At 39.4% G+C, this 27,904-nt stretch overlaps 1 protein-coding gene across 3 annotated transcripts in view; it reads right to left on the bottom strand.

Annotated features, from left to right (window-relative positions):
* Nucleotides 1-20,650: 20,650 nt before the first annotated feature.
* Nucleotides 20,651-27,904, bottom strand: part of LOC124788327 (vesicle-associated membrane protein 7) — a 37,261-nt gene continuing 30,007 nt past the window's right edge. For all 3 annotated transcript variants that reach the window (XM_047255569.1, XM_047255565.1, XM_047255568.1), the window contains exons 5-7: nt 23,249-23,316; nt 23,070-23,162; nt 20,651-21,829 (exon numbers count right to left, since the gene is read on the bottom strand). In XM_047255569.1, the coding sequence (XP_047111525.1) occupies nt 21,761-21,829; nt 23,070-23,162; nt 23,249-23,316 (230 nt within the window). In that variant the 3' untranslated portion in view covers nt 20,651-21,760. The remainder of the gene's footprint in view (nt 21,830-23,069; nt 23,163-23,248; nt 23,317-27,904) is intronic.

The following is a 27,904-nucleotide window of genomic DNA, read 5'->3' as shown; positions in this document are numbered from 1 at the left end:
CCTTTATGTACACATTTCTCTGGTTTACTCAGCGAGCATAAATAAGTTTAAAAACAATAATAATAAAGTAACAATCATACAACCTACTTTCAACCTTCCCACTCCATCCCTCTGTCCCTGAGGAAGGAAATTTTACTTCTTAAAGCTAGGAAGTATAGCCATTTTACTTTTACAAGGAGATTTGAGAAGACAAGTTATACATTATTATCGCAGGTCAAGTAACTTTTATTGAACGCAGCACTACACTTACAGCGGCACAGGTACATAACACTCCTTTTCAACATAGTTATCAAATCTCTGTAAACAGCAGTAAATTGATACGCATTTCAATTATATTTTTATGTGGCTATTGTGCAAAGAGTTGAACAGAAATTCTTTCTTTATGTGCGTTAGCATATCTGTGTAGTGTAATATAAATCGAATGTAATAACAGGATGTTTATATGGTATGAATTTTAATGAGAGGTAATTTAGTGTAGTACAGATTAGCACTTCGATGCAGTGAATAACCTTACTTTTCTATGAATTCTGAATTCAATGTTGCAGTCAGTTTTAAATGAAATGAATGAGATTATCGCTTCTGTATGAATTCTATATACAACAATGCTGACAGCTAAATGAAAGCTTCAGTTATATTTCACATGTCTTACCTTTAACTTCATATGATTTAGCAAAAGTTATCATCAATTGCATTTCAATTACCACTTCCTTAAAAGTATTTAACATATTTCATTGATTACAAGTCGTGCTAAAAGAATGGAATATGATGATACTATATCCACAAACTTTTACCTTAACAAGCTCCATTATATATGATTGCAGAATTCTCACTGCTAGAGAGATTTATGTGCTGGTAATATCATTGATATTCGGAGGAGGAGGAGGAGGAGATTAGCGTTTAACGTCCCGTCGACAACGAGGTCATTAGAGATGGAGCACAAGCTCGGATTAGGGAAGGATGGGGAAGGAAATCGGCCGTGCCCTTTCGAAGGAACCATCCCGGCATTTGCCTGAAGTGATCTAGGGAAATCACGGAAAACCTAAATCAGGATGGCCGGACGCGGGATTGAACCGTCGTCCTCCCGAATGCGAGTCCAGTGTGCTAACCACTGCGCCACCTCGCTCGGTTTGATATTCGGTGTAACAGTGTCTTCTTCTTTAAGAGAAACCTTTAAAGTGCAATGAATTAAACTAAACTGCTTGTCAAACTTAATGTATGTTTTGCAATGCATCTGTTAATGTGGTGTTTTTTTTAGTAGCTGGTGCAACCGACAAATCCATAATCAATTATCAGCATTGCTGTGCACTCTCCCTCTCACCCATGCAACCTCCAGGAGTAGATTTAATAATGAATAAAAAAATAGAAGTGCAGGTAAGCTACTACATACAGCATAGTGAACGCCTTATTGTGGCCAAGATAGACACGAAGCCCATGCCTACTACAGTAGTACAAGTTTATATGCCACCTAGTGCCGCAGATGATGAAGAAATTGAAGAAATGTGTGATGAGATAAAAGAAATTATTCAGACAGTGATGGGAGACCAAAATTTAATAGTCATGGGTGACTGGAATTCTATAGTAGGAAAAGGAAGAGAAGGAAACATAGTGGGTGAATATGGATTGGGGCTAAGAAATGAAAGAGGAAGCCGCCTGGTATAATTTTGCACAGAGCATAACTTAATCATAGCTAACACTTGGTTTAAGAATCATGAAAGAAGGTTGTATACATGGAAGAACCCTGGAGATACTAAAGGTATCAGATAGATTATATAACGGTAAGACAGAGATTTAGGAACCAGGTTTTAAATTGTAAGACATTTCCAGGGGCAGATGTGGACTCTGACCACAATCTATTGGTTATGAACTGTAGATTAAAACTTGACAAACTGCAAAAAGGTGGGAATTTAAGGAGATGGCACCTGGATAAACCAGAGGTTGTACAGAGTTTCAGGGAGAGCATAAGGGAACAATTGAAAAGAATGGGGGAAAGACATACAGTAGAAGAAGAGTAGGTAGCTTTGAGGGATGAAGTATTGAAGGCAGCAGAGGATCAAGTAGGTAAAAAGATGAAGGCTAGTAGAAATCCTTGGGTAACAGAAGAAATATTTAATTTAATTGATGAAAGCAGAAAATGTAAAAATGCAGTAAACAAAGCAGGCAAAAAGGAATACAAACGTCTCAAAAATGAGATCGACAGGAAGTGCAAAATGGCTAAGCAGGGATGGCTACAGAACAAAAGTAAGGATGTAGAGGCTTATCTCACTAGGGGTAAGATAGATACTGCCTACAGGAAAATTAAAGAGTCCTTTGGAGAAAAGAGAACCACTTGTATGAATATCAAGAGCTCAGATGAAAACCCAGTTCTAAGCAAAGAAAGGAGAGTAGAAAGGTGGAAGGAGTATATAGAGGGTCTATACAATGGCGATGTACTTGAGGGCAATGTTATGGAAATGGAAGAGGATGTAGATGGAGATGAAATGGGAAATATGATACTGCGTGGAGAGTCTGACGGAGCACTGAAAGACCTGAGTCGAAACAAGGCCCCGGGAGTAGAACTACTGACAGCCTTGGGAGAGCCAGTCCTGACAAAACTCTACCATCTGGTGAGCAAGATGTATGAAACAGGCGAAACACCTTCAGACTTCAAGAAGAGTATAATAATTCCAATCCCAAAGAAAGCAGGTGTTGACAGATGTGAAAATTACCGAACAATCAGTTTAATAAGTCACAGCTGCAAAATACTAACTCGAATTCTTTACAGACGAATGGGAAAACTAGTAGAAGCTGACCTTGGGGAAGATCAGTTTGGATTCCGTAGAAATAAAGGAACACGTGAGGCAATACTGACGTTACGACTTATCTTAGAAGAAAGATTAAGGAAAGGCAAACCTACGTTTCTAGCATTTGTAGACTTAAAGAAAGCTTTTGACAATGTTGACTGGAATACTCTCTTTCAAATTCTAAAGGTGGCAGGGGTAAAATACAGGGAGCGAAAGGCTATTTACAATTTGTACAGAAACCAGATGGCAGTTATAAGAGTCGAGGGACAAGAAAGGGAAGCAGTGGTTGGGAAGGGAGTAAGACAGGGTTGTAGCCTCTCCCCGATGTTATTCAATCTGTATATTGAGCAAGCAGTAAAGGAAACAAAAGAAAAATTCGGAGTAGGTATTAAAATCCATGGAGAAGAAATAAAACTGTTGAGGTTCGCCGATGACATTGTAATTCTGTCAGAGACAGCAAAGGACTTGGAAGAGCAGTTGAACGGAATGGATGGTGTCTTGAAGGGAGGATATAAGATGAACATCAACAAAAGCAAAACGAGGATAATGGAATGTAGTCGAATTAAGTTGGGTGATGTTGAGGGTATTAGATTAGGAAATGAGACACTTAAAGTAGTAAATGAGTTTTGCTATTTGGGGAGCAAAATAAGTGATGAGGGTCGAAATAGAGAGGATATAAAATGTAGACTGGCAATGGCAAGGAAAGCGTTTCTATAGAAGAGAAATTTGTTACATCGAGTATAGATTTAAATGTCAGGAAGTCGTTTCTGAAAGTATTTGTATGGAGTGTAGCCATGTATGGAAGTGAAACATGGACAATAAATAGTTTAGACAAAAAGAGAACAGAAGGTTTCGAAATGTGGTGGTACAGAAAAATGCTGAAGATTAGATGGGTAGATCACATAACTAATGAGGAAGTATTGAATAGAATTGGGGAGAAGAGTAGTTGGTGGCACAGCTTGACTAGAAGGAGGGATCGGTTCGTAGGACATGTTCTGAGGCATCAAGGGATTACCAATTTAGTATTGGAGGGCAGCGTGAAGGGAGACCAAGAGATGAATACACTACGCAGATTCAGAAGGATGTATGCTGCAGTACGTACTGGGAGATGAGGCAGCTTGCACAGGATAGAGTAACATGGAGAGCTGCATCAAACCAGTCTCTGGACTGAAGACCACAACAACAACAACATTTTTCATGTAAACTACAAGATGGATGCTCATCATTCCATCCTGGATTTTCCATTGTTTGATACTCACCATTTCTTTAGATATATTCTTTATATTGCAGAAATTAAATAAGTGGTTCAGTGTTCAATGATGTAACTTCCGTGACAGTCTCAGTGCTTTCTAGTAGCTTGCGTATGTGATCTTTAGATTGATAGTGCAAAGCCCTAAGTAAACAACAAGAGGGGCCCCATTTTTATTTGTCATCTTCATACTTTGTAACTTTTAGTTCAGCTTAGGGCTCTCTGCAACACTGCAGTTGAGTTGGGTGGTTTGAGACGCCACGTCAGGGATTGCACGGCCCCTCCCACCGGAGGTTCGAGTCCTCCCTCGGGCATGGATGTGTGTGTTTTCTTAGCATAAGTTAGTTTACGTTGTGTGTGTGTGTGTGTGTGTGTGTGTGTGTGTGTGTCTTGGGATCAATGACCTCAGCAGTTTTGTCCCTTAGGAATTCACACACATTTGAACATTTTTTTTGTAGTTGAGTACAGTAACGTAACCTGTAGTTTAACAAGTTTGACAGTCCAAATTCTTGTCTGAAAGATAGTAGGATTAGCATTTATCTGTTTTGTGTGTATTGTTTTAATTTAAAAAATGAAAAACCCAGGATGAAATAATTACCTCTCTCTCTCTCTCTCTCTCTCTCTCTCTCTCTCTCTCTCTCTCTCACACACACACACACACACACACACACACAGTCTCTGGCTACTGACACCAGTGCATGATGGGAGAAGCGATCTGGATGGTGAGGGTCAGGAAGAAGCTGGAGCAGGAAGGGGGTGGGATAGCAGGGTAGGGGGTGGTAAAGTGCTGCTTGTGGAAGCATACAGGGACGAGGTCGAGAGAGGGTAGGGCAGCTTTGTGCAGTCGAGCAGTTAGACGCAGGGCACGGAGGGGGAGGGTGGCAACAGAAAAGGAAGAAGTAAAGATTGTGGTTATATTGTTGGAATAGAGGGCTGTGTAGTGCTGTATTGAGAACAGGCATGGCGAAAGGTGGTAAAGGATAATGACTGACTACGGCCGAGGCCAGGAGGGTTCCCACCTGTGCATTTCACAAAAGGAAGGATCCAGATGGCACAGGCTGTGAAGCAATCATTGGAATGAAAAGAGTTGTGTAGGACAGTGTGCTCAACTGGATGGTCCAGCTGTTTCTTGGCCATCACTTGTTGGTTGCCAGTCATGCAGACAGACAGCTTTTTGGTTGTCATACCCATGTAGAACACAACACAGTGGTTGTAGCTTAGCTTTTAGATTACATGACTGGTTTCACAGCTAGCCCTGTCATTGATGGGATAGGTGATGCTTATGACTGGACCGGAGTAGGTGGTGGTGGGAGAATGTACGGGATCTACTCCCATCCTGTCACAAGCATCACAAAAGCAGGGTTATATGTGAAACCAGTCGTGACCTACAAGCTAAGTTGCAACCCCTGTGCTGTGTTCTATGCGGTTATGACAACCAACACGTTATCTGTCTACTTGCATGGCCACTGATAAACTATGGTCATAAACAGCTGGACCACCCAACTGCTGAGCATGCAGCCCAAAGTGATGTTCTTCATTTCAATGACTGCTTCACAGCATGTGCCATCTGAATTGTTTCTACCAACACCAGCTTTTCTAAATCGTGGACGTGGGAGCTCTCCCTGCAATATATCCTATGTTCCTGTAACCGTCCTCATCTCAATCTTTGCTAGTCATCTTGCTCTACCCACCTATCCCCTTCCCTGTTCTCATACCAGCAATATATAGCCATCTATTCCATCAACACACTCACAATCTTTACTTCTCTCCTTTTCCACTGCTCCCCCCACCCTTTGTCTAACTCCCTGACTGCATGTAGCTGCCATATCTCTCCACCTTGTGCCTATATGCTCCCAAAAGCAGCACATTACCGTCCTCCTCCCTGTCCCAGACACCTCCTTACCCTCACCACCCAGACTGCTGCTGCTCACATGCTGGCCTCAGCAGCCAGAGACTGGTTGCAAGCGTGTGCGGCCAAAAGCTTACTCGTTTGACAGTCTTTTCGTTGTGTCTATCTGCGACTCAGAATATCTGCTCAATAGTGAGTAGCAATCTATCCCTTTCATAATATTGTGGTTATTGTTTTAATTTGAATTTTAACAGTTGGATGCACAGGGAGTGCACTTTCTGTGTGCAGGCACAGGAGGAGCTGACCATCACCTGAAGTGCTGCTTTTTTTGCACAAGGTTTCTGCTGCTGAGGGACCTTTCAGCATACCTGACGTGGAGCAACCGTACTCACCACAGTGAGAAAGTGTGTGTGTGTGTGTGTGTGTGTGTATGTGTGTGTGTGTGTGTGTGTGTGTGTGTGTGTGGGTGTGTGTGGGGGGGGGGGGGGGGGAGGAAGGTCATAACGTATTCACGTAATCCAAGTTGGAGAGTCAGTGTGGGGTCTGGATGTCTGGCCTCGTCCATCCACCCTTTTAGTGAACAAGTGGTCGCTCCATGAGCAGGGTCTGAATTGGCACATGAGGAGGGTTTGCCAATTATTGAGAGTTCTCTTGTCAAACACATGGTGGAACTCCTTACAAATGTTTGTCCAGGACTGAAAAGAATGCTGGCGTGATATGTCTGCCAGTGGGGAAAATTCGAGATGCAGAGACAGTACTGCCTGCAGGTATCAGGGGTGTAGGGTGCAGTCATTTACAAGTTGTGGCTCATGTTAGCATCAATGATGTCTCTCACTTGGGTTCTGAGGCCATCCTCAGTTCTTAGGGGCAGTTGGGAGAAGTGGTGAAGAATGCTGATCTTGCTCCCATGGTGCAAGCAGTGCTCGCCATTTGCAGTGTTGCACCCAGAATTGTATTGTATTTATTGCTCCTGTTGCCTGCAAAAGCATTTTTTTTTTTCAAACTTATTTAAGGTTACAATAATATAAAGTATTTACAGGGCGACAGTTACTGAACTGTGTGAAATAAAATCATCATAGCTTCTAAACAGTCAGCTTTGGAACGTTCAAACTGCATGGTTGGCCATGGGGCATGATGGGAATTAGTAAGCACATGCATACACACCTTGTTGTTGTTGGCTATTTGCAGGCCTACTTTGCAAGCAATAACAGCCCAACTAAAGCTCAAAGGAAGTCTGTGACCAAGTTCAAGCTGAAGACACCCGGTCCAAGAGTACTAACAGTCAAGAATTAGATTTGCAAGTTTGTGAGAATGGGTAGTCTTCGTGATGACAATGTTGGCAATGTCTGTCATCGAAAAAGTGTGGAAACACTTGAAAACATTGAGAAGACATGCACTATGTTTCAGACAAGTTGCACAACAGGTGGGAATCAACCAGGAGGCCTACATCTCCTCCCATACAAAATTCAACCAATCAGCCATTAAGTCCCAGGGCCATGGATCAGCGGTAGTGTTTCGCCAACATATTGGCCACAGAATTGATGAACAGGACTTTGATGTGAATATGGTTTGGTTCAGCGACAAAGCCCACTTTCATTTGGATGGGTTCATCAATAAGCAAAACTGACGCATTTGGGGGACTAAGAATCCACATTTCATGATCGAGAAGTCTATTCAACCTCAGCGGGTGACTGTATGGTGGGCACTGTCCAGTCATGGAATAAGCGGTGCAATATTCCTTGATGGTACAGTGACAACCGAATGGTACGGGAAGGTTTTGGAAGATGATTTCATCCACATTATCCAAAGTGACTTTCATTTCGACAAGATGTGGTTCATGCAAAACGAAGCTCAAACCCATCAAAGCAGAAGAGTGTTTGATGTCCAGGAGGAGCACTATGGGGACTGCATTCTAGCTCTCAGGTACGCAGAGGCCACTGGCATGGTCATTGATTGGCGGCCACCATATTCTCCGGATCTGAACACATGTGACTCCTTTTTGTGGGGCTATATTAAAGAGGAGGTGTACAGCAATAACCCAGAAACCATAGCCAAGCTTGAAACAGCCATTCAGGAAGTCATTGACAGCATCAATGTTCCTAGATTTCAGTGGGTCATGCAGAATTTCGCTATTTGTCTGCGCACATCACCACCAATGATGGCAGGCATCTCTAACATGTCGTAACCTAAATCCGAATATCAGTAGTGGCGTTTACATGTTGAATAAAGTGTCCGCACACTGTAGTTTTTTTAGTTCAACAATTATTTTGCGCGCGCGCGCGCGCGCGCGCGCGCGCGCGCGCGCCCACACACACACACACACACACACACACACACACACAATTCATAAATTAAAATATTATTCAATGCAGTAAAAGCAGTGATGCTGTTAATATGACTAGAGATTTTCCAAAGGTTTTGACCCCAGTAATATCTTTTATGTTATCAGCAAGTTTGTTATAAAATTTAACTCCCATATGGAAAGTACCTTTCTGGCACAGAGATGCACTGATTTGGGTTATGTGTAAAATTTTATGTTTTGTCTGGTAAAGTGATTGTGAATATCGCAGGTTTTTTTATGTCTGCAGTCCTTACCTATAATATGTATTTTAAGAATGTAAGGGGGTTCTATAATGTATACACATGGAGGAATACCAGGTATCAAACAGAGGTTTGCAAGGATCTCTAGGTTTGCATCCAAACAAGATTCTTATGGCCCTTTTTTGTAGTATGAAAGTGCTATTAGCTGTTTTACAGTTTCCACAGAGTGTGGCTCCATATTTAAGCCAAAATACAAGTAGGTGTGATACGCCTTCATTACTGTTTTCCCACTACAGCATGATTTTAGTGAACAAAGAAGATAAAATGTCTTGTTAGTTCTGCATTAAGGTATTCAACGTGGTTATTCCATTTTACATTGCTCTGCAAGCCAAAGTCCTAAAAATTGGTTTCAGTACTGTTACCAACTAGTTCATCATCGATGGAGGCAAATATTATGAACATGTCCTTGTTTGGAACATTGTGGAATTTTAGTATGATTTTTTTACTACTTATTATAAGCCAGTTATACTGTGCCCATCTGCTGTTTTGTGACAATGTTTACTGATTACTGTAAATTTCATTGTTGTCTCTTTGTAGTAGAATCTTGGTCTCATCTGCAAATATGATTGTTTTATGCACATCCACATTTAAGTTGAGATGATTTATATACAGAAGGAACAAAAGGGGGGTCCTATTACTAATCCTTGGAGTACACCGTATTTGTTTTCTTTATAGCCTGACAAGTGTTCAGATACAGTTTTTAGGTGGATATTTGTATGCCTGATGCACACTACATACTTACAATTGCACAGGAAGAAACTGATCCAGATGTTGGACAGACCTCGAGTACCATATTTTTCAAGCTCTGAAAGTAGAATCTTATGGTCTATCATGTCAAAACCTTTTGACAGGTCAATAAATACTCATATTGATTCCTGTTTCTTGTTCATCAGGCTTCATATGGAATTGATGCACACTCAAATAGCAGTAGTCGTTGATCTCTTTCTGAATCCACGTTGTCCATTACATCTGGTTTCGAGCCAAGTGGAGGGTATAAACCAGAGGCTCTGTTGACTGTGTGACAGTCTAGGCTGCAGAGTCCTGGATCTGCTTTATGGTATGGGGAATTGCAGGACTGCCTGTGATTGATCAGGGGTGCACTACATAGAAGCAGCACCTACTCAGGTAGTGAATGCTTGTGGACAGCACATGGAGATTTTTTAGGCTAAGTTGTAGATTTAGGTCCTCTGCACTATGGCTGCCAGTCAATTTTTCAAGAGTGAAATCAGCTCGTGTACAAAGAAGAGACATTGTCAAAATTTGAACAGTAAATTGCTGAGCCTTTGTAACAAAGTTTACTGTCTTCCAGAAAAGCCGTCATGCACAAATTATACTTGGAAAGGGAACCTGAAATAGAAAGCTTCAAAACCTTTAACGAGCATGGAACATACACTGAAAAGATAGGTTAGATGCCATGCAAGAGAGATTGTTTATTGCAATCGAGAAAAATATTGTGTGTATGAGATTGAGTCTGACTGCAAAGTTATCTGTACATGCATAACCAACCTACAGAACCTCTTGTTGAACATTGGATGTTTTCATCGGTCACGCGATTCCGCCCCAACAGGTGTAGAATCATCCAAAGTAAGTCTATGCTCAGTAGCAAGGAAGAATCTTGATCATGCGGCATCTGTTGGAGGTGACTACTCTACAGAATACAGACTGGGTCATCCACAGATTCATTGCAGGTGGTACCAACCGTCTCACGACGTAGTTCCACACACCCACACCCACACCCACACCCACACCCACACCCACACCCACACCCCCACCCACACACACACACACACACACACACACACACACACACACACACACTATGAAAATATTTTAGATTTTATAGTTACAGGCACACACATGCCAACTAGCTCCACAGATAATGAAGAGATTGAAGAAAGGTATGACGAGATAAAAGAAATTATTACGATAGTGAAGGGAGCAAAAAATTTAATAGTCATGGGGAATTGGAATTTAATAGTGAGAAAAGGAAGAGAAGGAAAAGTTGTAGTTGAATATGGAATGGGGGCAAGGAATGAAAGAGGAAGCTGCATGGTAGAATTTTGCACAGAGCATAACTTAATCATAGATAACACAAGAAACTGAGAAAAGGTGGGAATTTAAGAAGATGGCATCTGGATAAACTGAAAGAGCCAGAGGTTTTACAGAGTTTCAGAGAGAGCGTTACGGAACGACTGACAAGAATGGGGGGAAAGAAATACAATAGAACAAGAATGGGTAGCTTTGAGAGATGAAATAATAAAGGCAGCAGAGGATAGAGTAGGTAAAAAGACGAGGGCTAGTAAAAAAAAATCTTGGGTAACAAAAGAGCGATTGAATTTAATTGATGAAAGGGGAAAATATAAAAATGCAGTAAATGAAGCAGGCAGGAAGCGCAAAATGGCTAAGCAGGGATTTAGAGTACAAATGTAATGATGTGGAGGCATCTATAACTAGGGGTATGATAGATACTGCCTATAGGCAAATTAGGGAGAACCAATTGCATGAATATTGAGAGCTCAGATGGAAAACCAGTTCTAAGTAAAGAAGGGAAGGCAGAAAGGTGGAAGGAGTATATAGAGGGTCTATACAAGGGCGATGTACTTGAGGGCAATGTTATGGAAATGGAGGAGGATGTAGATGAAGATGAAATGGGAGATATGATATTGCATGAAAGCTGCACTGAAAGGCCTAAATCAAAGCAAGACCCCGGGAGTATACAACATTCTATTAGAACTATTGATAAACTTTGGAGAGCCTGCCATGACTTAACTCTACCATCTGGTGAGCAAGATGTATGAGACAGGTGAAATACCCTCAGGCTTCAAGAAGAATTTAGTAATTCCAATCCCAAAGAAAGCAGATGTTGACAGGTGTGAAAATTACCGAACTATCAGTTTAATAAGTCACAGCTGCAAAATACTAACACAAATTCTTTACAGGCAAATGGAAAAACTGGTAGAAGCGACCACAGGGAAGATCAGTTTGGATTCGATAGAAATATTGGAACACATGAGGTAATACTGACCCTATGACTTATCTTAGTAAATGGATTAAGGAAAGGCAAACCTACATTTCTAGCATTTGTAGACTTAGAAAAAGCTTTTGACAATGTTGAGTGGAATACTCCCTTTCAAATTCTGAAGGTGGCAAGGGTCAAATACAGGGAGAGAAAGGCTATTTACAATTTGTACAGAAACCAGATGGCAGTTATAAGAGTCAAGGGGCATGAAAGGGAAGCAGTAGTTGGGAAGGGAGTGAGACGGGGTTGTAACCTATAACCAATGTTATTCTATCTGTATACTGAGCAAGCAATAAAGAAAACAAACGAAAAATTTGGAGTAGGAATTAAAATCCATGGAGAAAAATAAGAACTTTGTGGTTTGCCAATGACATTGTAATTCTGCCAGAGACAGCAAAGGACCTGGAAGAGCAGTTGAAGAGAATGGACAGTGTCTTGAAAGGATGATATAAGATGAATATCAACAAAGGCAAAACAAGGATAATGGAATGTACTCAAATTAAATCAGGTGACTCTGAGGGAATTACATTAGGAAATGTGACATTTAAAGTAGTAGACGAGTTTTGCTGTTTGGGGAGCAAAATAACTGATGATGGTTAAAGTAGAGAGGATATAAAATGTAGACTGACAATGGCAAGGAAAGTGTTTCTGAAGAAGAGTGTAGATTTAAGTGTCAGGAAGTCATTTCTGAAAGTATTTGTATGGTGTGTAGCTATGTATGGAAGTGAAACATGGACAATAACTAGTTTAGACAAGAAGAGAATAGAAGCTTTTGAAATGTGTTGCTACAGAAGAATGCTGAAGATTAGATGGGTAGATCGCGAACTGATGAGGAGGCACTGAATAGAATTGGGGAGAAGAGGAATTTTCGGCACAACTTGACTAGAAGAAGGAATCGGTTGGTAGGACATGTTCTGAGGCATTAAGGGATCACCAATTTAGTACTGGAGGGCAGCAAGGAGGGAGACCAAGATATGAATACAATAAACAGATTCAGAAGGATGTAGGTTGCAGTAGTTACTTTGAGGTGAAGAAGCTTGCAAAAGATAGAGTAGCATGGAGGGCTGCATCAAACCAGTCTCTGGACTGAAGATAACAACAACAACAACAACAACAACAACAACAGTTGCAGACACACTTGACATATTGACAGTGTAAATATAAAGACAGTAATTAATGACCATGACATCATAGTGACAATGGCTACTGAAGTTCATATATCTATCAAGAGGACTAGGAGACATTCTATGTTGTAAAGGGCAGATAAGCAGTTGTTAGCATATTCCTTAGACGATTAATTGACATCATTTAGTTCAAATATGACTAACATAGAGGAATTCTGTAAAAAGTTTAAACTTACAGCAAATTGCACTCTGGGGAAGTATGTGCCAAGTAAATGTACTAAGGATGGAATAGACCCACCATAGTTTAATAATTAAATTCAGAAAACGCTCAGGAAGCAGAGATTGTTGCACTCAGGGTATAAAACAGGATGTGGAAATGCAGACAACTTACACAATTATATGTTACAAAAGACATTGCCAAAAACCTGAGCAAATTCCAGTCCTGTAAAATCACTAAGCAGGTTCAAGGCTTCTAACCATTCACAGCAAAAAGAAGGATGAACTTTTGAATTTTGTGTTTAAGAAATCATGCACACAGGACAATAGGTTCCCCGATAAGCGAATGCCTTAAAGACAACCATATTTTATAGACTATAACACTTTTTTCCTTGAAAAATTGCCTCCAAAATTCAGATGCATCTTACACTCAAAATTAATACAAAAATGTCCAGTGTTTGATTTAAAATTCCTGTCAGTCTTAAAAATGGCCAAATATTCAATGCCGTGGGCAACCTATCTATATCTGGCAACACTGGATTTGATTGGTAGTAGCAGGGCACCAGTGGGACAAACACAAGTTGTGGGGATTCACAGGCTTGCTAACGCTGTCTCACTCCTGCCCCACTATCACAAACCAAGAACACTGTCTAGCCTATGATGTGTCATAGCAGTCTATGGTGCCAGTGAACTTGAAACGAAAGTGATGTGTGTTACTTGTAACAGTACAATATTTTTGTCAGTAGCTAGTTTTGAAATAGAAAATAAATAAAAGGTATTCAAATGATGCACTCTAAATTGAAAGTAATAGCATGTGCAGAAGACCGTGGAAACAGAACAACTGAGTAGCATTTCAGCCCTCCACCAACAGAAAAAACCATTCGTGACTGACAAGCTAGTTAAGAAGAACTGAAAAAAATGAGGAAGACTAAATGTGCAAATAGAAGATTGAATGCAAAATGGCCAAAACTAGAAGATGACATTTCGAAATGGATTCAAGGTCACTGTAAAAATGGCACTGGAATTAATACAAAAATGATTCAAGTACATGCTCGTAAGCTAGTGCTAAAGTGGAACTTAACAGACTTTAAGGGTGGAGCTGGTTGGTGTTACAGGTTTCAGAACCATCATGGACTTTGTATGCAAACTAAAACCAAAATATCACAGACAATGCCACAAGAGTATGAAGAGAGAATGTTATCTTTCCATTGCTTTATTATTCAACATCAAAAGAGAACCAGTGTGAAACTAAGCCAAATAGCGAATATGGTTGACCACCTCCGACATTTGATGTGCCGAGTAACAGAACTGTTGCCATGAAAGGTGCTAAAACTGTAACTATAAAAACAAGTGGACCTGAAAAAATGCACTACATTGTTGTCTTTTCATGCTGTGCTGACAGTACTAAATTCAATGATCATTTTCAAGAGCAAAACAATGCCAAAACCTTCTGAAATACCGCCAGGTGGTGGATTTCACATACATGATAATACATCAGTTTAGTAACCATTTTAAAAATTCTTTGAAAGAGAAACTGAGGTAGGGAAATGCAGAGCTTGCTGTTATTCTGGGAGGACTGACTTCACAATTGCAATCTCTTGATGTCTCAATAAATAAACCATTTAAAGTGTATATGAAAGAGGAATGGAACAAATGGATAATGGATCAAACCAACATTAATTCATGCCGAAAGGAGCTTTAAACTTACTCTAGACCACAACAGTTTTATCCACTGACACATTTGTTTGAGTGTAGTGAGGGAAGACATCGTTAAATCTTCCAAGAAGTGCAGCATAAGTAACGCTCTCAATGGCAATGAAGACCAACTTATTTATGAAGAGGACGACGATGAATATGAAGAAGAAGAAAGTTCAGAAGACAATCTTCAGGAATTTTAAAGGTCAGTTCAGTTTTATATGCCAAGGGTTTTTTTTAGTCTGGCTTTGCAATCTCACAATAAAAATGGTAAAAATAATATTTTTAAAAAACTGCTTAAAAATTAAGGTGTGTCATATGGTAAGTAGCAGAGCCCAGTATGTTGGCTAGATGACGATAGTTCACCAGAGAAGGGTATCAGCCAGAGTGCCCCACGGAAGTGCGATGGGCTCACCCTTGTTGCATGTATGTAAACAGTCTAATGAATACAGTAAGCAGCAACCTGCAACAGTTAGTCGATGATGCTATCGTGTACGGAGAAGTGTCATCACTGAATTACTGTAGGACGATACAGGGTGATTGCAACATTATTTCTAGTTGCTGTGATGAATGGCAGCTCAGACTTTCATTAACAGTCTGCAGTGAAGCACTGTGTCAAGCACTTTCCAGAAATCTAGGAATATGGTATCTGCCTGGTGCCTTCATCCATATTTTGCGGGGTATCGCGTGAGGATAGGACAAGCTGAGTTTCACGTGAGCAATGCTGTCTAAATCTATACTAATTTGTAAATAAAAGCTTTTCTGCCTCAAAGAAATTTATTATATTCGAACATAGAATACGATAGGGAGCAAACTGGTGTTAAGTATATACATATGCAAGTCTCCGGGTCCGTTCTTTTACCCTCCTTTTATACAGGAGTCACCTGCATTCTATTCCAGTCACTTGGACCTTTGTACTGGGTGAGAGATTTGCAATAAACACATACTAAGTTGGCCAATGCCAGCGTCTACTCTCTATAAAACTGAACTGGAATTCCATCCACACTGGGTGACTTATTCATTTTCAACTCTTTCTACTGTTTCTTTATGTCAGGGATGGCTGTTTCTACATTCTCCATACAGGAGTGGATGTAATGATCAAACAGTTGTATGTCTGGAGCTATTTCAGTCAAATATTGTGTAAAATACATATATTTAACTCATTATTTGTACAAAAATATCACAGGCTTATATACCCCAACCACTCCTTGGGTGTGAGAAGCTGCAAGATGAAAAAAATATTTGTTAACAACCACAGCTTTAGGGGTCACTAGAATTCTTCATAACAGTGACAATGATGTTTCACCTCTAGAGTTGGGGGACAGGGATGGTGCAAAGACAGTGACATATCAGCATATCTCTAATGCCTGAAGGAATTTCTACCAAAATTGGCACACACATCACCTGCTGTCTAAAAATTTACATCTACATATACATCATTACTTGGCAATTCACTATTAAGTGCCAGGCACAGGGTTAATCAAACCGCCTACAAGCTACTTCTCTGCCATTCCATTCTTGAACAGCACATGGGAAAAACAAACACTTAAATCTTTCCATGCAAGCTCCGATTTATCTTATTTCTATATGATGATCATTTTCCCCTATGTAAATGAGTGCCAACAAAATATTTTCACACTCAAGGTGAAAGTTGGCAATTGAAATTTCATAAAAAGTTCCTGCAGCAATCTTGTTTTCTTCAGTCAATCCAATCTGATGGGGATCTCAAACTGCACAGCAATACTCCACAAGAGGACGGACAAGCATAAAGTAAGAAGACACTTTAGTAGACCTGTTACATTTTCTAAGTGTTCTGCAAATAAATCACAGTCTTTGCTTTGCTTTCCCCACATTATCTATGTGATTGTTTCAATTAGAGTTATTTGTAAGTATTTAGTTGACTTCACAGCCTTTAGATTTGTGTGATTTATCATGTGACAGAAATTTGGCGGACTCCTTTTAGTACTCATGTGGATGATTTCACACTTTTCATTATTTAGAGTCAATTGCCACTTTTCCCACCATACATATAGCTTTTTTAAATCTGTTTTACAATTCGTTTTGATCATCTGATGACTTTAAAAGATGGTAAATGACAGCATTATCTGCAAATATTCTATGAGGGCCAATCAGATCATCTCCTAAATCGTTTATGTAGATCAGGAGCAGTAGCTGGCCTGTAGCACTTCATTGGTTAACAAGATATTACTTATGTTTTACTCGATGACTTTCTGTCAGTTACTACTAACCTTGACCTTTCTGACAGGAAATCGTGCATCCAGTTGCACAACGGAGGTGATACTCCATAGGCACACAATTTGATTAGAATTTCCTTGTGACGAATGGTGTCAAAACACTTGGAAATCTAAAAATATGGACTCAATTTGACACCCCTGTAGCTAGCTCTCATTACCATGTGAGAATAAAGACCTAGTAGTGTTTCACAAGAACGATATTTTCCGAATCCATATTGGCTATTTGTCAATAACTGTTCGAACACAGTTTGTGTTGCAAAATCCTACTGCAATTTGACATTAGTGATGTGTGTCTAATACATCGGATTACTCCTATTTTCTTTCTTGGGTATTGGTGTGTGATTTGTGCAACTTTCCAGTCTTTGGGTGCAGATCTTTCTATGGGTGGGCAATTGTATATGATTGCTAAGTATGGAGCTATCATATCAGCATACTCTGAAAAGAAATTGACTGATATGGAATTAGGAGCAGAGGTCTTGCCTTTATTAATTGTTTTAAGCTGATCGCTACACCAAGGATATCTACTTCTACTAAGTCACTCATTTTGGCAGTTGTTCTTGATTTGAATCTAGAATACTTACTTCATCTTCTTTGTGAAGGAAAATCTTAAAACAATGTTTAGTAATTCTGCTTTTGTGGCACCGCAATCAAGAACATCACCATTGTTATCATGCAGTGAAGGTATTGATTGCACCTTGCCCTTAACATACTTCACATATGACGAGAATCTCTTTGGGTTTTCTGCCAGACTGAGACAGGGTTTCATGGAGGAAACTGTTAGTCATCTCAAATTGAAGTTTGTGCTAAATTTCAAGCTTCTATAAAACTTCAAAAATCTTGGGGATTTTATGTCCTTTTAAATTTGGCTTGCTTTTTCTTTTGGTTCTGCAACACTCTTCTGATCTGTTTTGTGTATCATGTGGGATCAATACCATCTGGCATATTAAGAAATCTTCAGTAGGGCTGAGGGTTTGGGGTGAGAAGGGGTAACATAAAAGCATGTATCAAGAACATGTGGAATCAATTTCAACCAAATTTGATATATAAAATTATTGTAGAGTGTGCTAGTGATAAGCAGTGACATAAAGAAACAATTGAAGATGACATGTTGGTATTCCTTTCCTGTAAGTAGCTGACTTGGGATACTTTAAAAGTACAAGGCTCAATATGCCTTTTATCGGCCTTTTTTTTCAAGGATGCAAAAAACAACTAAGGTCATACGCTCCCATGTCAAAACTGTAAAACACAAAGACGAAGAGAGGAGCTAAAAAGACTAGACATCAGTCCCAATCGACGAAAGATAAGACAGCTGAAAACAGGGATGTGGAGAGAGGTCTATAAAATATGCCATAGAGCAACAGAGGTCCAGAACTAAAAATTAAATGGCCTTTGTCATATTGCCACAATAGATGAAAGGTAAAACATGGCCGACACCCCGTGCGTCATTTGCTAAAATAGCCGATATCTCAGATGGCAAACACAAATGGGGACAGGAACTTAAGCGGTTTAAAAAAAGAGAAAAAGGCATTCCATCAGGAAACGGTGGACAGTTAAAAGTTGGGTGTAATGTGCACAATGCGGTGGGGGAGCATCACTTAACACATGGCAATGACTAAAAAGGCAGCCCCCAATACGTAACCTAGTTAAAGCGGCCACCTCGTGGAGATAGGGCCGAGATGAGGTCGTCCGAGCAGCTGGGAGAGGCTTAATAATCCAGAGTTTGTTCCCTTGAAGGGAGGACCAGTGGTGATGCCTAAGTGACACCACCTGCTGACTGACAGTAACACAGAGATCATCAGAGGGAATGTAAGAACTAGTGGGCTGAGGTACGAGGACTGCAACCTTGGCAGCAGCATCAGCTCCCTCATTTCCTGTCAGACCGATGTGACCAGGAACCCACATAAACATCACAGTGGCTCCATCAAGAGTGAGCAAGTGACAGCGTTCACGGAACCATCACACTAATGGATGGTTGGTGTGCAGCTCACGGAAGCTTTGAAAGGCACAGAGTGAGTCTGAGCAGATGACAGCTGAAAAGCCTGTGTTGCTGGATATACGGCGTGGCCTGGTACAGGGCGAAGAGCTCTACTGTAAATACTGAGTAGTGTCCCAGAAGCTGATACCGAAAAATGTTGATGCCAATGATGAAGACACACCCAACACCACTGTCAGTCTGAGAGCCATCAGTGTACACACAGATACTATCGTGAAGTTCCACACCAAACTGAAGGCGACAGAGCAAGGCTGGAGTAGTGTCCTTAAAAAGCACATGAAGGCCAAGCTGTGAAGGGTTCACACCGATCAGGAAATTTACAAGGAGCATTAAGTTAAGCTGTCGGAGCAAGAGCCAAAAGCGAACTCCGGTAGGTAACAGAGAAGAGGGATACACCCCATACTGGCGATCAAAGGAGTTATTGAAGAACAAGGCATAGGATGGGTGACCATGCATGGTAGACAAAAGGCAGGTATATCTGCTGACGAGAAAGCAGTTTCTGCAGACAGACTATCAACCGGGCTAGTGTAAAAGGTGCCAGTGGTGATGGTGGATAGTACTGAGACGGCGTAAGAGGGACAGATGTGCAGATGCATAAACAAAACACCCATAGTTCAGTTTCAAACGGACAAGGGTCCGGTACCCCAGGAAGTACAATTGAGAACATGTATGATACGGAGACCGCATACAGTTGGCTGCCAGGTAAGACATGGGAAGGCCAAGAAAGTATCCTATCGAGCATGAGCCCCAGGAATTTTGTAGTTTCAATGAATGGAAGAGTAACAGGCCCAAGATTTAAGGATAGTGGAAGAAACCAATTGTGCCACCAGAAATTCATACAGACGGTTTTGTCAGTGGAAAAAGTAAAGCCTTTGTCAATGCTCCACGAGTCAAGACAATTGAGACACCGCTGAAGATGTTGCTCAATGAGACAAGTCTGTGGAGATCTACAATAAATGGCAAAATCATCAACAAAAAGGGAGCCAGAGATGCCCAGCAGGAGACAGGCCATTATAGGATTAATGGTGATAACAAAGAGGACGACGCCCACGGTGGAACCCTTACGCACACCATTTTCGTGGATAAAGGTGTCCAACAAGGCAGAACCCACACATACCTTGAGAACTCGGTCTTTTAAAAATTCCTGAAGGAAACGGAGCAGGTGGCCACGGAAGACCCACAATGTGGAGAGTACGGAGGATACCAGTCCTCCAGCACATCTTAGGCTTTCTCCAAATTGAAAAACACAGCGCATCAACCGTACTGTGAGAAAGAGCACTGTAGTGAGCCAATAATTTTGCCAGCGTGTGACAATTGGTTACTGGCAGAATGAAAAGTTTCCCCTGAATTCATATGAAACAGAACGAAAAACACGCTAGGGCTACAGATGAAATGAATGTAAAAATACATCTAAAACATGTTAAATGTAGGCTGTTGGGCTGTACTGCCCAGAGACCGTGTGTGTGTGTGTGTGTGTGTGTGTGTGTGTGTGTGTGTGTGTGTGTGTGTGTGTGTGTAAGAGAGAGAGAGAGAGAGAGAGAGAGAGAGAGAGAGAGAGAGAGAGAGAGAGAGAGAGAGAGAGAGACTAATTTAATGTGTCAATCTTATCTTGAAGCAAGTTTTAAATTCTTTCCTTTCTTGCCATTCAGTTTGGAACTGTTTTGCCATAAATGAACTCGTGGCAAGAGCGATCATCAAAATACAACCCAGAACTGTTGCTTGCTTGTATCAAACTATCGTTAACTACCTGGTGCTTTGCAATGCTCACTACTTAAGTGATGAACATGCATTTAAAATTTCTTTTACATTATCATGTAATCATTAATGCAGACCTCTCATTTTCACTTGTGAAAAACATATCAACTGAAACACTTTTAAAAGCATACTTTTACTAACAAAAATTGAAAACAAGCTGCTATAATAATAAAACAGACAAATTGTGTTGTAAGCAAATATTACATCTGATCACTGCTAATAAAATATTTTTCTTTAGATCACTGTTTAGACACATGACAGTTAACAAACAAGCATCAACATTCATCTCACAGATAAAACCATGGTGAGAAACAGAATGCACTGAAACCTGTGAGTGTTTCTGGTTGTTCCAAATTAACTAGTTCTTCCCAGAGAACCAGATGGTAAAACCTATGTCCTACAGAAAACATGTGATCTGTACACAAATCTTACCCATAGCTATTAACACAGATAACTTCTCTGAGACTGTTTCAAACAGGTTCATGTGGTATGCGTAGCACAACACAAACCGAATCTCTTGCCATCAATAATTAACTTATATAAATAAAGATGAAACCACATAGAAAGAACAATGCTGCACTTTGTCAAAGAGTTTGTTGATGAAGTGTTACTAGTATCTGCAGCCACACAAATCTAAATAATTCATAGATTAAGTTTTAAATTTTAAATGTTACAACACACTTTGACAGCAAAGCTTTAAAGACATTTTATGATTCTTTTCTTTCATCTAAAGATAGCAGCTGGCTTCTACTTGACATGCTAACTGAAAATGATTCTTGCCTTTTGCCACTGCTCCCTCGACCATTTTAGGAGCACTGCAAAAATCTAAAGTGGACACTTCTGACACAGCATATTCTTTTCTTCATTTTGCTCGTGGCTTCATCTATACTGTGAGCAGTGACCAGTTTGAAAAATTTAATTACTTTTACACATTCTCTTACTCTGGAATTTTGCTGCATACAACAAATATGGAATTTACTACTGATAATGACACACATATATATATATATTACAACAGTCACAAAATGGAGTTCATCGGGCAGAAACCAGAAAGCTATTAATATACAATGTGATATGAAAACATCTATAAAACTTTTAAGTGTGGAACACTTCAACATGTCATTCTTTCACTTTTCAGTCTGATATGGCAAGAATTTAATGATTTGCCACATCTTCATTATCTATTTTAATCTCCTGTTTGACTGTCTCACAAACGTGATCCATCTAACTGCCCACACAGTTCTGCCATGCCAAACCACCACATGCCATTGATACAATGAAGTAAATCAGAACCTAAAAGAAAATTGCAGACAAACACAATTAGCAAAATGAAGTTCATATTTATGAAATGTAAAATTTTAGCAGTTATACATAAAATTTTAACAGAAAATGTAAATTTCAAAAACAAGAGAATCCCAGGTATGTCTTCCCACAATCTATGATATAGAAACAGTAACTGTATAGTGTGTTATTAACCAACAAATAATAAAAACATAAAAATCAAGTTTTATTTACTTAAATTTTATCACTATAAGAAAAAGCAATTATTATGACACTGAAATAATGTATGATGAGATAAAATAAATTAGTTATGTAGTTACGCGAGATGAAAATTTATGTTATGGGAGGAATGGAATTTGATAATACGAAAAGGAAGGCAAGGAAAAATAACAGGAGAAAATAAAATGATGGGAAAGTGATGAAAGGGGGAGCCACCTGGTAGACTTTGGCACAGAGCACAATTTAACTGTTGGCGACAGTTTTTGGAATGTGGTACTACAGAAGAATGCTTAAGATTAGACAGGTAGATTAGATAACTAACGAAGAACTACTGAATCACACTGGGGAGAAAAGAAATTTAAGGCACAACTTGACTAAAAGAAGATATGGGTTGATAGTACCATTACTCAGTGTCATAATGGAAAAGGGGCAGGTGGGGTGGGGGGTGGGGGTGGGGAGGGGGAGGGAGCTGAGAGAGAGAGAGAGAGAGAGAGAGAGAGAGAGAGAGAGAGAGTGTGCACTAGTTGGGCAGATGTGAAGAATCTTGTATGGATTTGACTAGCATGGAGAGTTGCATCAAACCAGTCATTGGATCAAAGACAATAAAAACAACAAATTCATTTCAAATACTTACAGCAACATTTTCTGTTAAACTTTGTGTCACTACTTCTTCTGAGGAATAACGTACATTTGATACAATATAATTTTCTGTACTACAACTGAGTCTTATCTGTTATAATCAATGTGTATTTTGACCACAATGATCATGTGAAATCTACACACGAAATGTTGTAAGGCAGATCAAATTCTCTTAACTGAATTAAGGTTTTTTCTTTTCTTTTTTTATGTAGATCAAAATAACTAGCAGATATGCCTCCAAGACGCACATTATACTTCCAAAACAAAAGAAGCCAAATCTGCCACAGAACCAAAGGCTCTTCTAAGGCAATAAAAAATGTCACATGATTAACAGATAAACTAATATCAGTAATGAAAGCAGGATACACCAAAGGCCTGCAAACTCACTACTCACCGTAATAACTACACCAATAATAACATAGAGTTTGACATTCTTCCAGAACATTGACCTTGCAAGATTTCGGCTAGTTTTCCGAAAAGTGACAGACTGGAAATAAAGATACAGGTATCAGAATGTGAAGTCACATATCCAACAACAATTCTGTACGTTCCTAAACGGTACTGGGTACTTACATTTGCGCTGAGATTTTCAGTCTTGTTCACCAGAAGCTCCAGCCTTTCCCCTCTTCGTGCAACATTTTCTGTGAAGAAATATTTTCATTTGAAATAGAGTGTCTATGTCAGGTTGCAATTACAACTTAATATAGTTATATCATCCAAAATACGCAGATGCCTCTACCACTCTTCCTTTTTTCCTCCTGCCACCCAAAACATCCTTTTTTCCATTTAATTTCATTTCACTTGGAGTATTTCTCAATAGTGATAAGGTGTGCATTTGCTAACAATGAACCATTATTTGCTATACTACACCTCAAGCCACATTTTTTCCACAAACATGTTGCCTTTGTTCCAAGACACTGTGTCAAACATAACTCCTTGGCTATCATTGGAGATTTCTCATTTCTTAAGATCCATGTGTATTCTCACACATACCAGAGAGGACTTTTATTGAACATTTGTTCAATTATGTAATGGCATAATACATATCACTTTTGTTTTCTCCAAAAAAAATTCCTGCCCCGAGATACAGGCCTCCAAAGATAATACTGTGAACGCCATTTTGAAGATGCGAATTTCAGAATTTTTTTAAAAAATGCTGTATCTCTGTAACAGTTCTAGATATTTTGTTAGAGTTTTTTATATGAAAGATAGTTGCCTTATGATTACACAGTATCCTCCTTATTGCCTTATGATTACAACAGTATCCTCCGTTTGGACATATCTGTCAAAGTTCTTTTACTGTTGCCTTTTGAATTTTTTTTATAATTTACTGAAAAAATTTTTTTTTTCAAAATGCCAGTCCAGTAAAGATAGATTTTTTCTGTTGATTAGCACCATGTAGTACTACAGTCTTTGTAAAGGAGAGCTTCCACTTTTAAGTTGGACAGGTTTTATTTTAAAAAATCCATTTTTTTTAACTTTCAAGGGTAATGTGCGTTTCAATGAAGTTGTTTCTTACTAATTTCTTTATTACAGTGTTTATTTCTATTGTCTTTGTTGAAGTTATTTCTTACTGCTTTCTTTGTTGCAGTTATTTCTTTTCCACTTTCATTGCTGAAGATATTTCTTTTCCACTTTGTTGCAGTTTATTTGCCATGCCTGTTCATTGCAGGTTTCTATATCTTAGTTGTTCAGTTGTTCAGTGCTTAGAAGAGGCTTCTAAGAAATCTGAAACCATCCAGTGAGTTCTGCATTTTCATGAGGAATTTGCCAGTTGACACAGTTGCAATGTGTTTTGTGAAAAGGACTGTTTGAACTGTCTTCTGACTGGGGCCACAGGAGAGTGAATTGTGCTGACTATTTGCATATCCATATATAAGACAGAAAAAAAAACAGACTTTGTTCAAGTTGAGAATAAGTGTTTCTTCAAGTTGAGAATAAGTGTTTCTTCAAGTTGAGAATAAGTGTTTCTTCAAGTTGAGAATAAGTGTTTCTTCAAGTTGAGAATAAGTGTTTCTTCAAGTTGAGAATAAGTGTTTCTTCAAGTTGAGAATAAGTGTTTCTTCAAGTTGAGAATAAGTGTTTCTTCAAGTTGAGAATAAGTGTTTCTTCAAGTTGAGAATAAGTGTTCTCATTTGAAGACTGTTTCAAAGTGAAGTTGTTTCCAGTGACAACTTTTTGTGTTCTAAATGTTTTGACATAACAACAATGATAGTATCTGAACAATGTGAAGCCTCCATGGTGCAGATCATGCAGATTTTGCATCAACAGAGGAAGAATTAAACACCCTGAATCAGTCAACTACAGAGATAGGTGTTAGTCCTGTTAAAAAACTGGTCAGTGAAGTCAAGTCATAAGCTCTATGCATCAAGAAAGTGCAGAGAAATCACTAAAGCTATGGATGAATACACTACAGCAAACCTGACAACATTCCTCAAAGTAGAAATTCCATCTTGAGAAGAAAATGAACCAAAGCACTCTTGCACCTTTTGCCAGGAATTTTTCACAAATATCAATTCAGCTGTTGAATATTGTACATTCTACAGTGAAAAGGTGCAAGTTTTAACTATTATTCCACAGACATTTTCAAAGAAAACAATTTTGAACCACGTATCATTAGTATCAAAATACATGGTAGACAAATCAAGAAATGGGAGGTCTGTGAAAGGAGTCTCTTGAAGACCAGATCCCTATTACGGGCATCCTGTAGAAGCAGCTCAAGTTCAAATAGTGCAGTCATTTCATCTGGAAGATAAATGGGACTGTTCTCACCAGAGTGCCAACAAAAAGACACTATAACTGTACAGTTGAAGGTCAAGAAGTTGTGAAGTGAAGAGGTATACGACTCGCAGTATTAAAGAAACTTTTGCAATTTATAAGAGCAACTATACAACTTCACATACTGGAAGATCAAAATTTTATGCAGTATGACCTAAGTGGATAGTTCCACACCCAGCTAGAGATGTCTCTTTATGTGTGTACTGCACAAATTTTGAAGTTTGTGAGGTAACTTTGAAGAACCTACTGGGGCACGTGATATATGACACCTTGGTTAGGCGTGTGAAGTCATTAGTAGTCTGTGATGCAAAGTGAGAGAGTTGTTTGTTTCAAGAATGTGGTGACTGTCCTGGAAAGGGAGGACTGTCTTTAGACACCTGGCCTGGAAGGCGTCACAGATAACTTTGTAGACATTACATATGTGACAAGGGAGGAAAATAAACGAATTAAGAAAACTGTTGTCTTTGACAGTTTCATTGATGATCTTATTAAATGGTCAGTGAAACGGTAACATATCAGCATCTGAAGAAACTACAACAACAACACATTGCAGATGTGAAAGGGTGTGTACAGGCTGAAGAACTATGTTTAGTGTTTCACTGTGATTTTGCTGAGAAATGGTCTGTAATTCTCCCACAAGAGTACAAGGGTATCATTGGAGTAATTACCAGGTTTCAATTTTTACAGGAGTGACATATTTTCAAAACAAGACCACAAGTGTTGCAGTTGTAAGTGATGACACAGGACATGACTCAGCACAAGCTATGCTACCAATGCGCAAAATTCTTCAACTGCAAACAGGGGCAGAGAAGATAATCATTATTTCTAATGGTGCTCCTATTCATTTTAAAAATCGTTACCAACTGTTTGAATTGAGTAAGTCACTTGTGCCAACTGACTGGGTATACAGTGCTACTGGTCACGGGAAAGGGCCTTGTGATGGTGTAGGCGGCCTGCTGAAGCACCATGCTACAAAATGTAATCTTCCCAGACCAAATACAGCTGCAATTCAAAATGTTGAGGGTTTTACGAGAGCCGTGAAATCTTACACATCCACAGTCTTTATTCTTTTGTGCAAAGAGGATATTGAAGAATTCCATGAGCAGAAAAAAGAAGAATGGTCCAAACAAGCTACTACTGTGAACAGAATCCAGAAGGTACATATTTGGACTCAAAGTGATGGGCTAACTCATATTGCACGCACTTTAAAGAGCACTAAAGAAGAAATTTTGTTTGTTTGGCCAACACCTCAGAAACAGCAGGATAATATTCAGAGTCACAACCTGAGAAGGGGGATGTTTGTAGCACGTGTGTATGACTGACTGATGGATTGCATAGATTATAGACACCAGTTATGAGTTAAATGAAAATGTAGTGAACTCTATGCTACCACATGAACCAGCTGCTGGATATAGGTTTCCAGATGAAGGACAGCAACAACACCATCAGTGCTCACTTCCTGTTCAGGATGTTTTGAAGGCTGTAAGCGCTCCAGTTCTTATTGGTTCAACAGGAAGGCATCACTTCGTATCAAAGGAAGATACTGAAGCAGTGGAACATGTTTTTAGTTCACTGACTGACTAATTTCAGTACAAAACAGAGTGCACAGAAGTTGTATAAATTGAAACCTTCAAGTTTTTGGACCTTTCACATACATTCTGGAACCATTTAAAAGCCGGCCGGTGTGGCCGTGTGGTTCTAGGTGCTTCAGTCTGGAAGCGCGTGACCGCTACGGTCGCAGGTTCGAATCCTGCCTCGGGCAGACTGATGACCACAGATGTTAAGTCCCATAGCGCTCAGAGCCATTTGAACCATTTAAAATGCTTGAAAAATGAGTCTCTTACTCAACTTTCAAAACTAAAATTTTGATTTTTATAAGCCTGATATTTGATAATGTGGTAATAAAACAGGTTTTATGCATGGCAAAAAATTCAATTGTTTATAAAACCTGCTCAACCTAAAAGTGAAAGCTCTTGTTTTCAAGGAATGTAGAACTATATGGTGCTAATCAACAGAAAAAAAAATTATGGACTGGCATTTTTGAAAGAAATTTTTTCCATAAATTATAAAAAAAGTTCAGAATACTATAGTAATAAAACTTTGACAGATCAGTCAAAATGGAAGATTTCCCTGTAATCATAAAGCAATTATCTTTCAAATAAAAAAACCAACAAAATATCTAGGACTGTTCCAAAAGACTTTAAAATTTTTTCCAAAATTCGCATCTTCAAAATGGTATGCGCAGTGTCATTTTTGGAGGGCTGTATCTCGGAGCGGAAATTTTTTTGGAGGAAAGAAAAAGATATGTATTTCTTCATTTTAACATATGCTAAATTCAATAACATCTGAGACAATGAATGTAAGATTTTCTCCTAGCCTGCCTGAATTGATATGGTCTATGCCTAGTAAAAAAATTAAGGCCTGCCCCAAAATAGCCCACTCCACATTCTT

This window comes from Schistocerca piceifrons, chromosome 3, assembly GCF_021461385.2.
Source record: "Schistocerca piceifrons isolate TAMUIC-IGC-003096 chromosome 3, iqSchPice1.1, whole genome shotgun sequence".
Taxonomy (NCBI): domain Eukaryota; kingdom Metazoa; phylum Arthropoda; class Insecta; order Orthoptera; family Acrididae; genus Schistocerca; species Schistocerca piceifrons.
The sequence above is the reverse complement of the archived record's forward strand: the minus strand, read 5'-3'. Positions and strand labels throughout refer to the sequence as shown.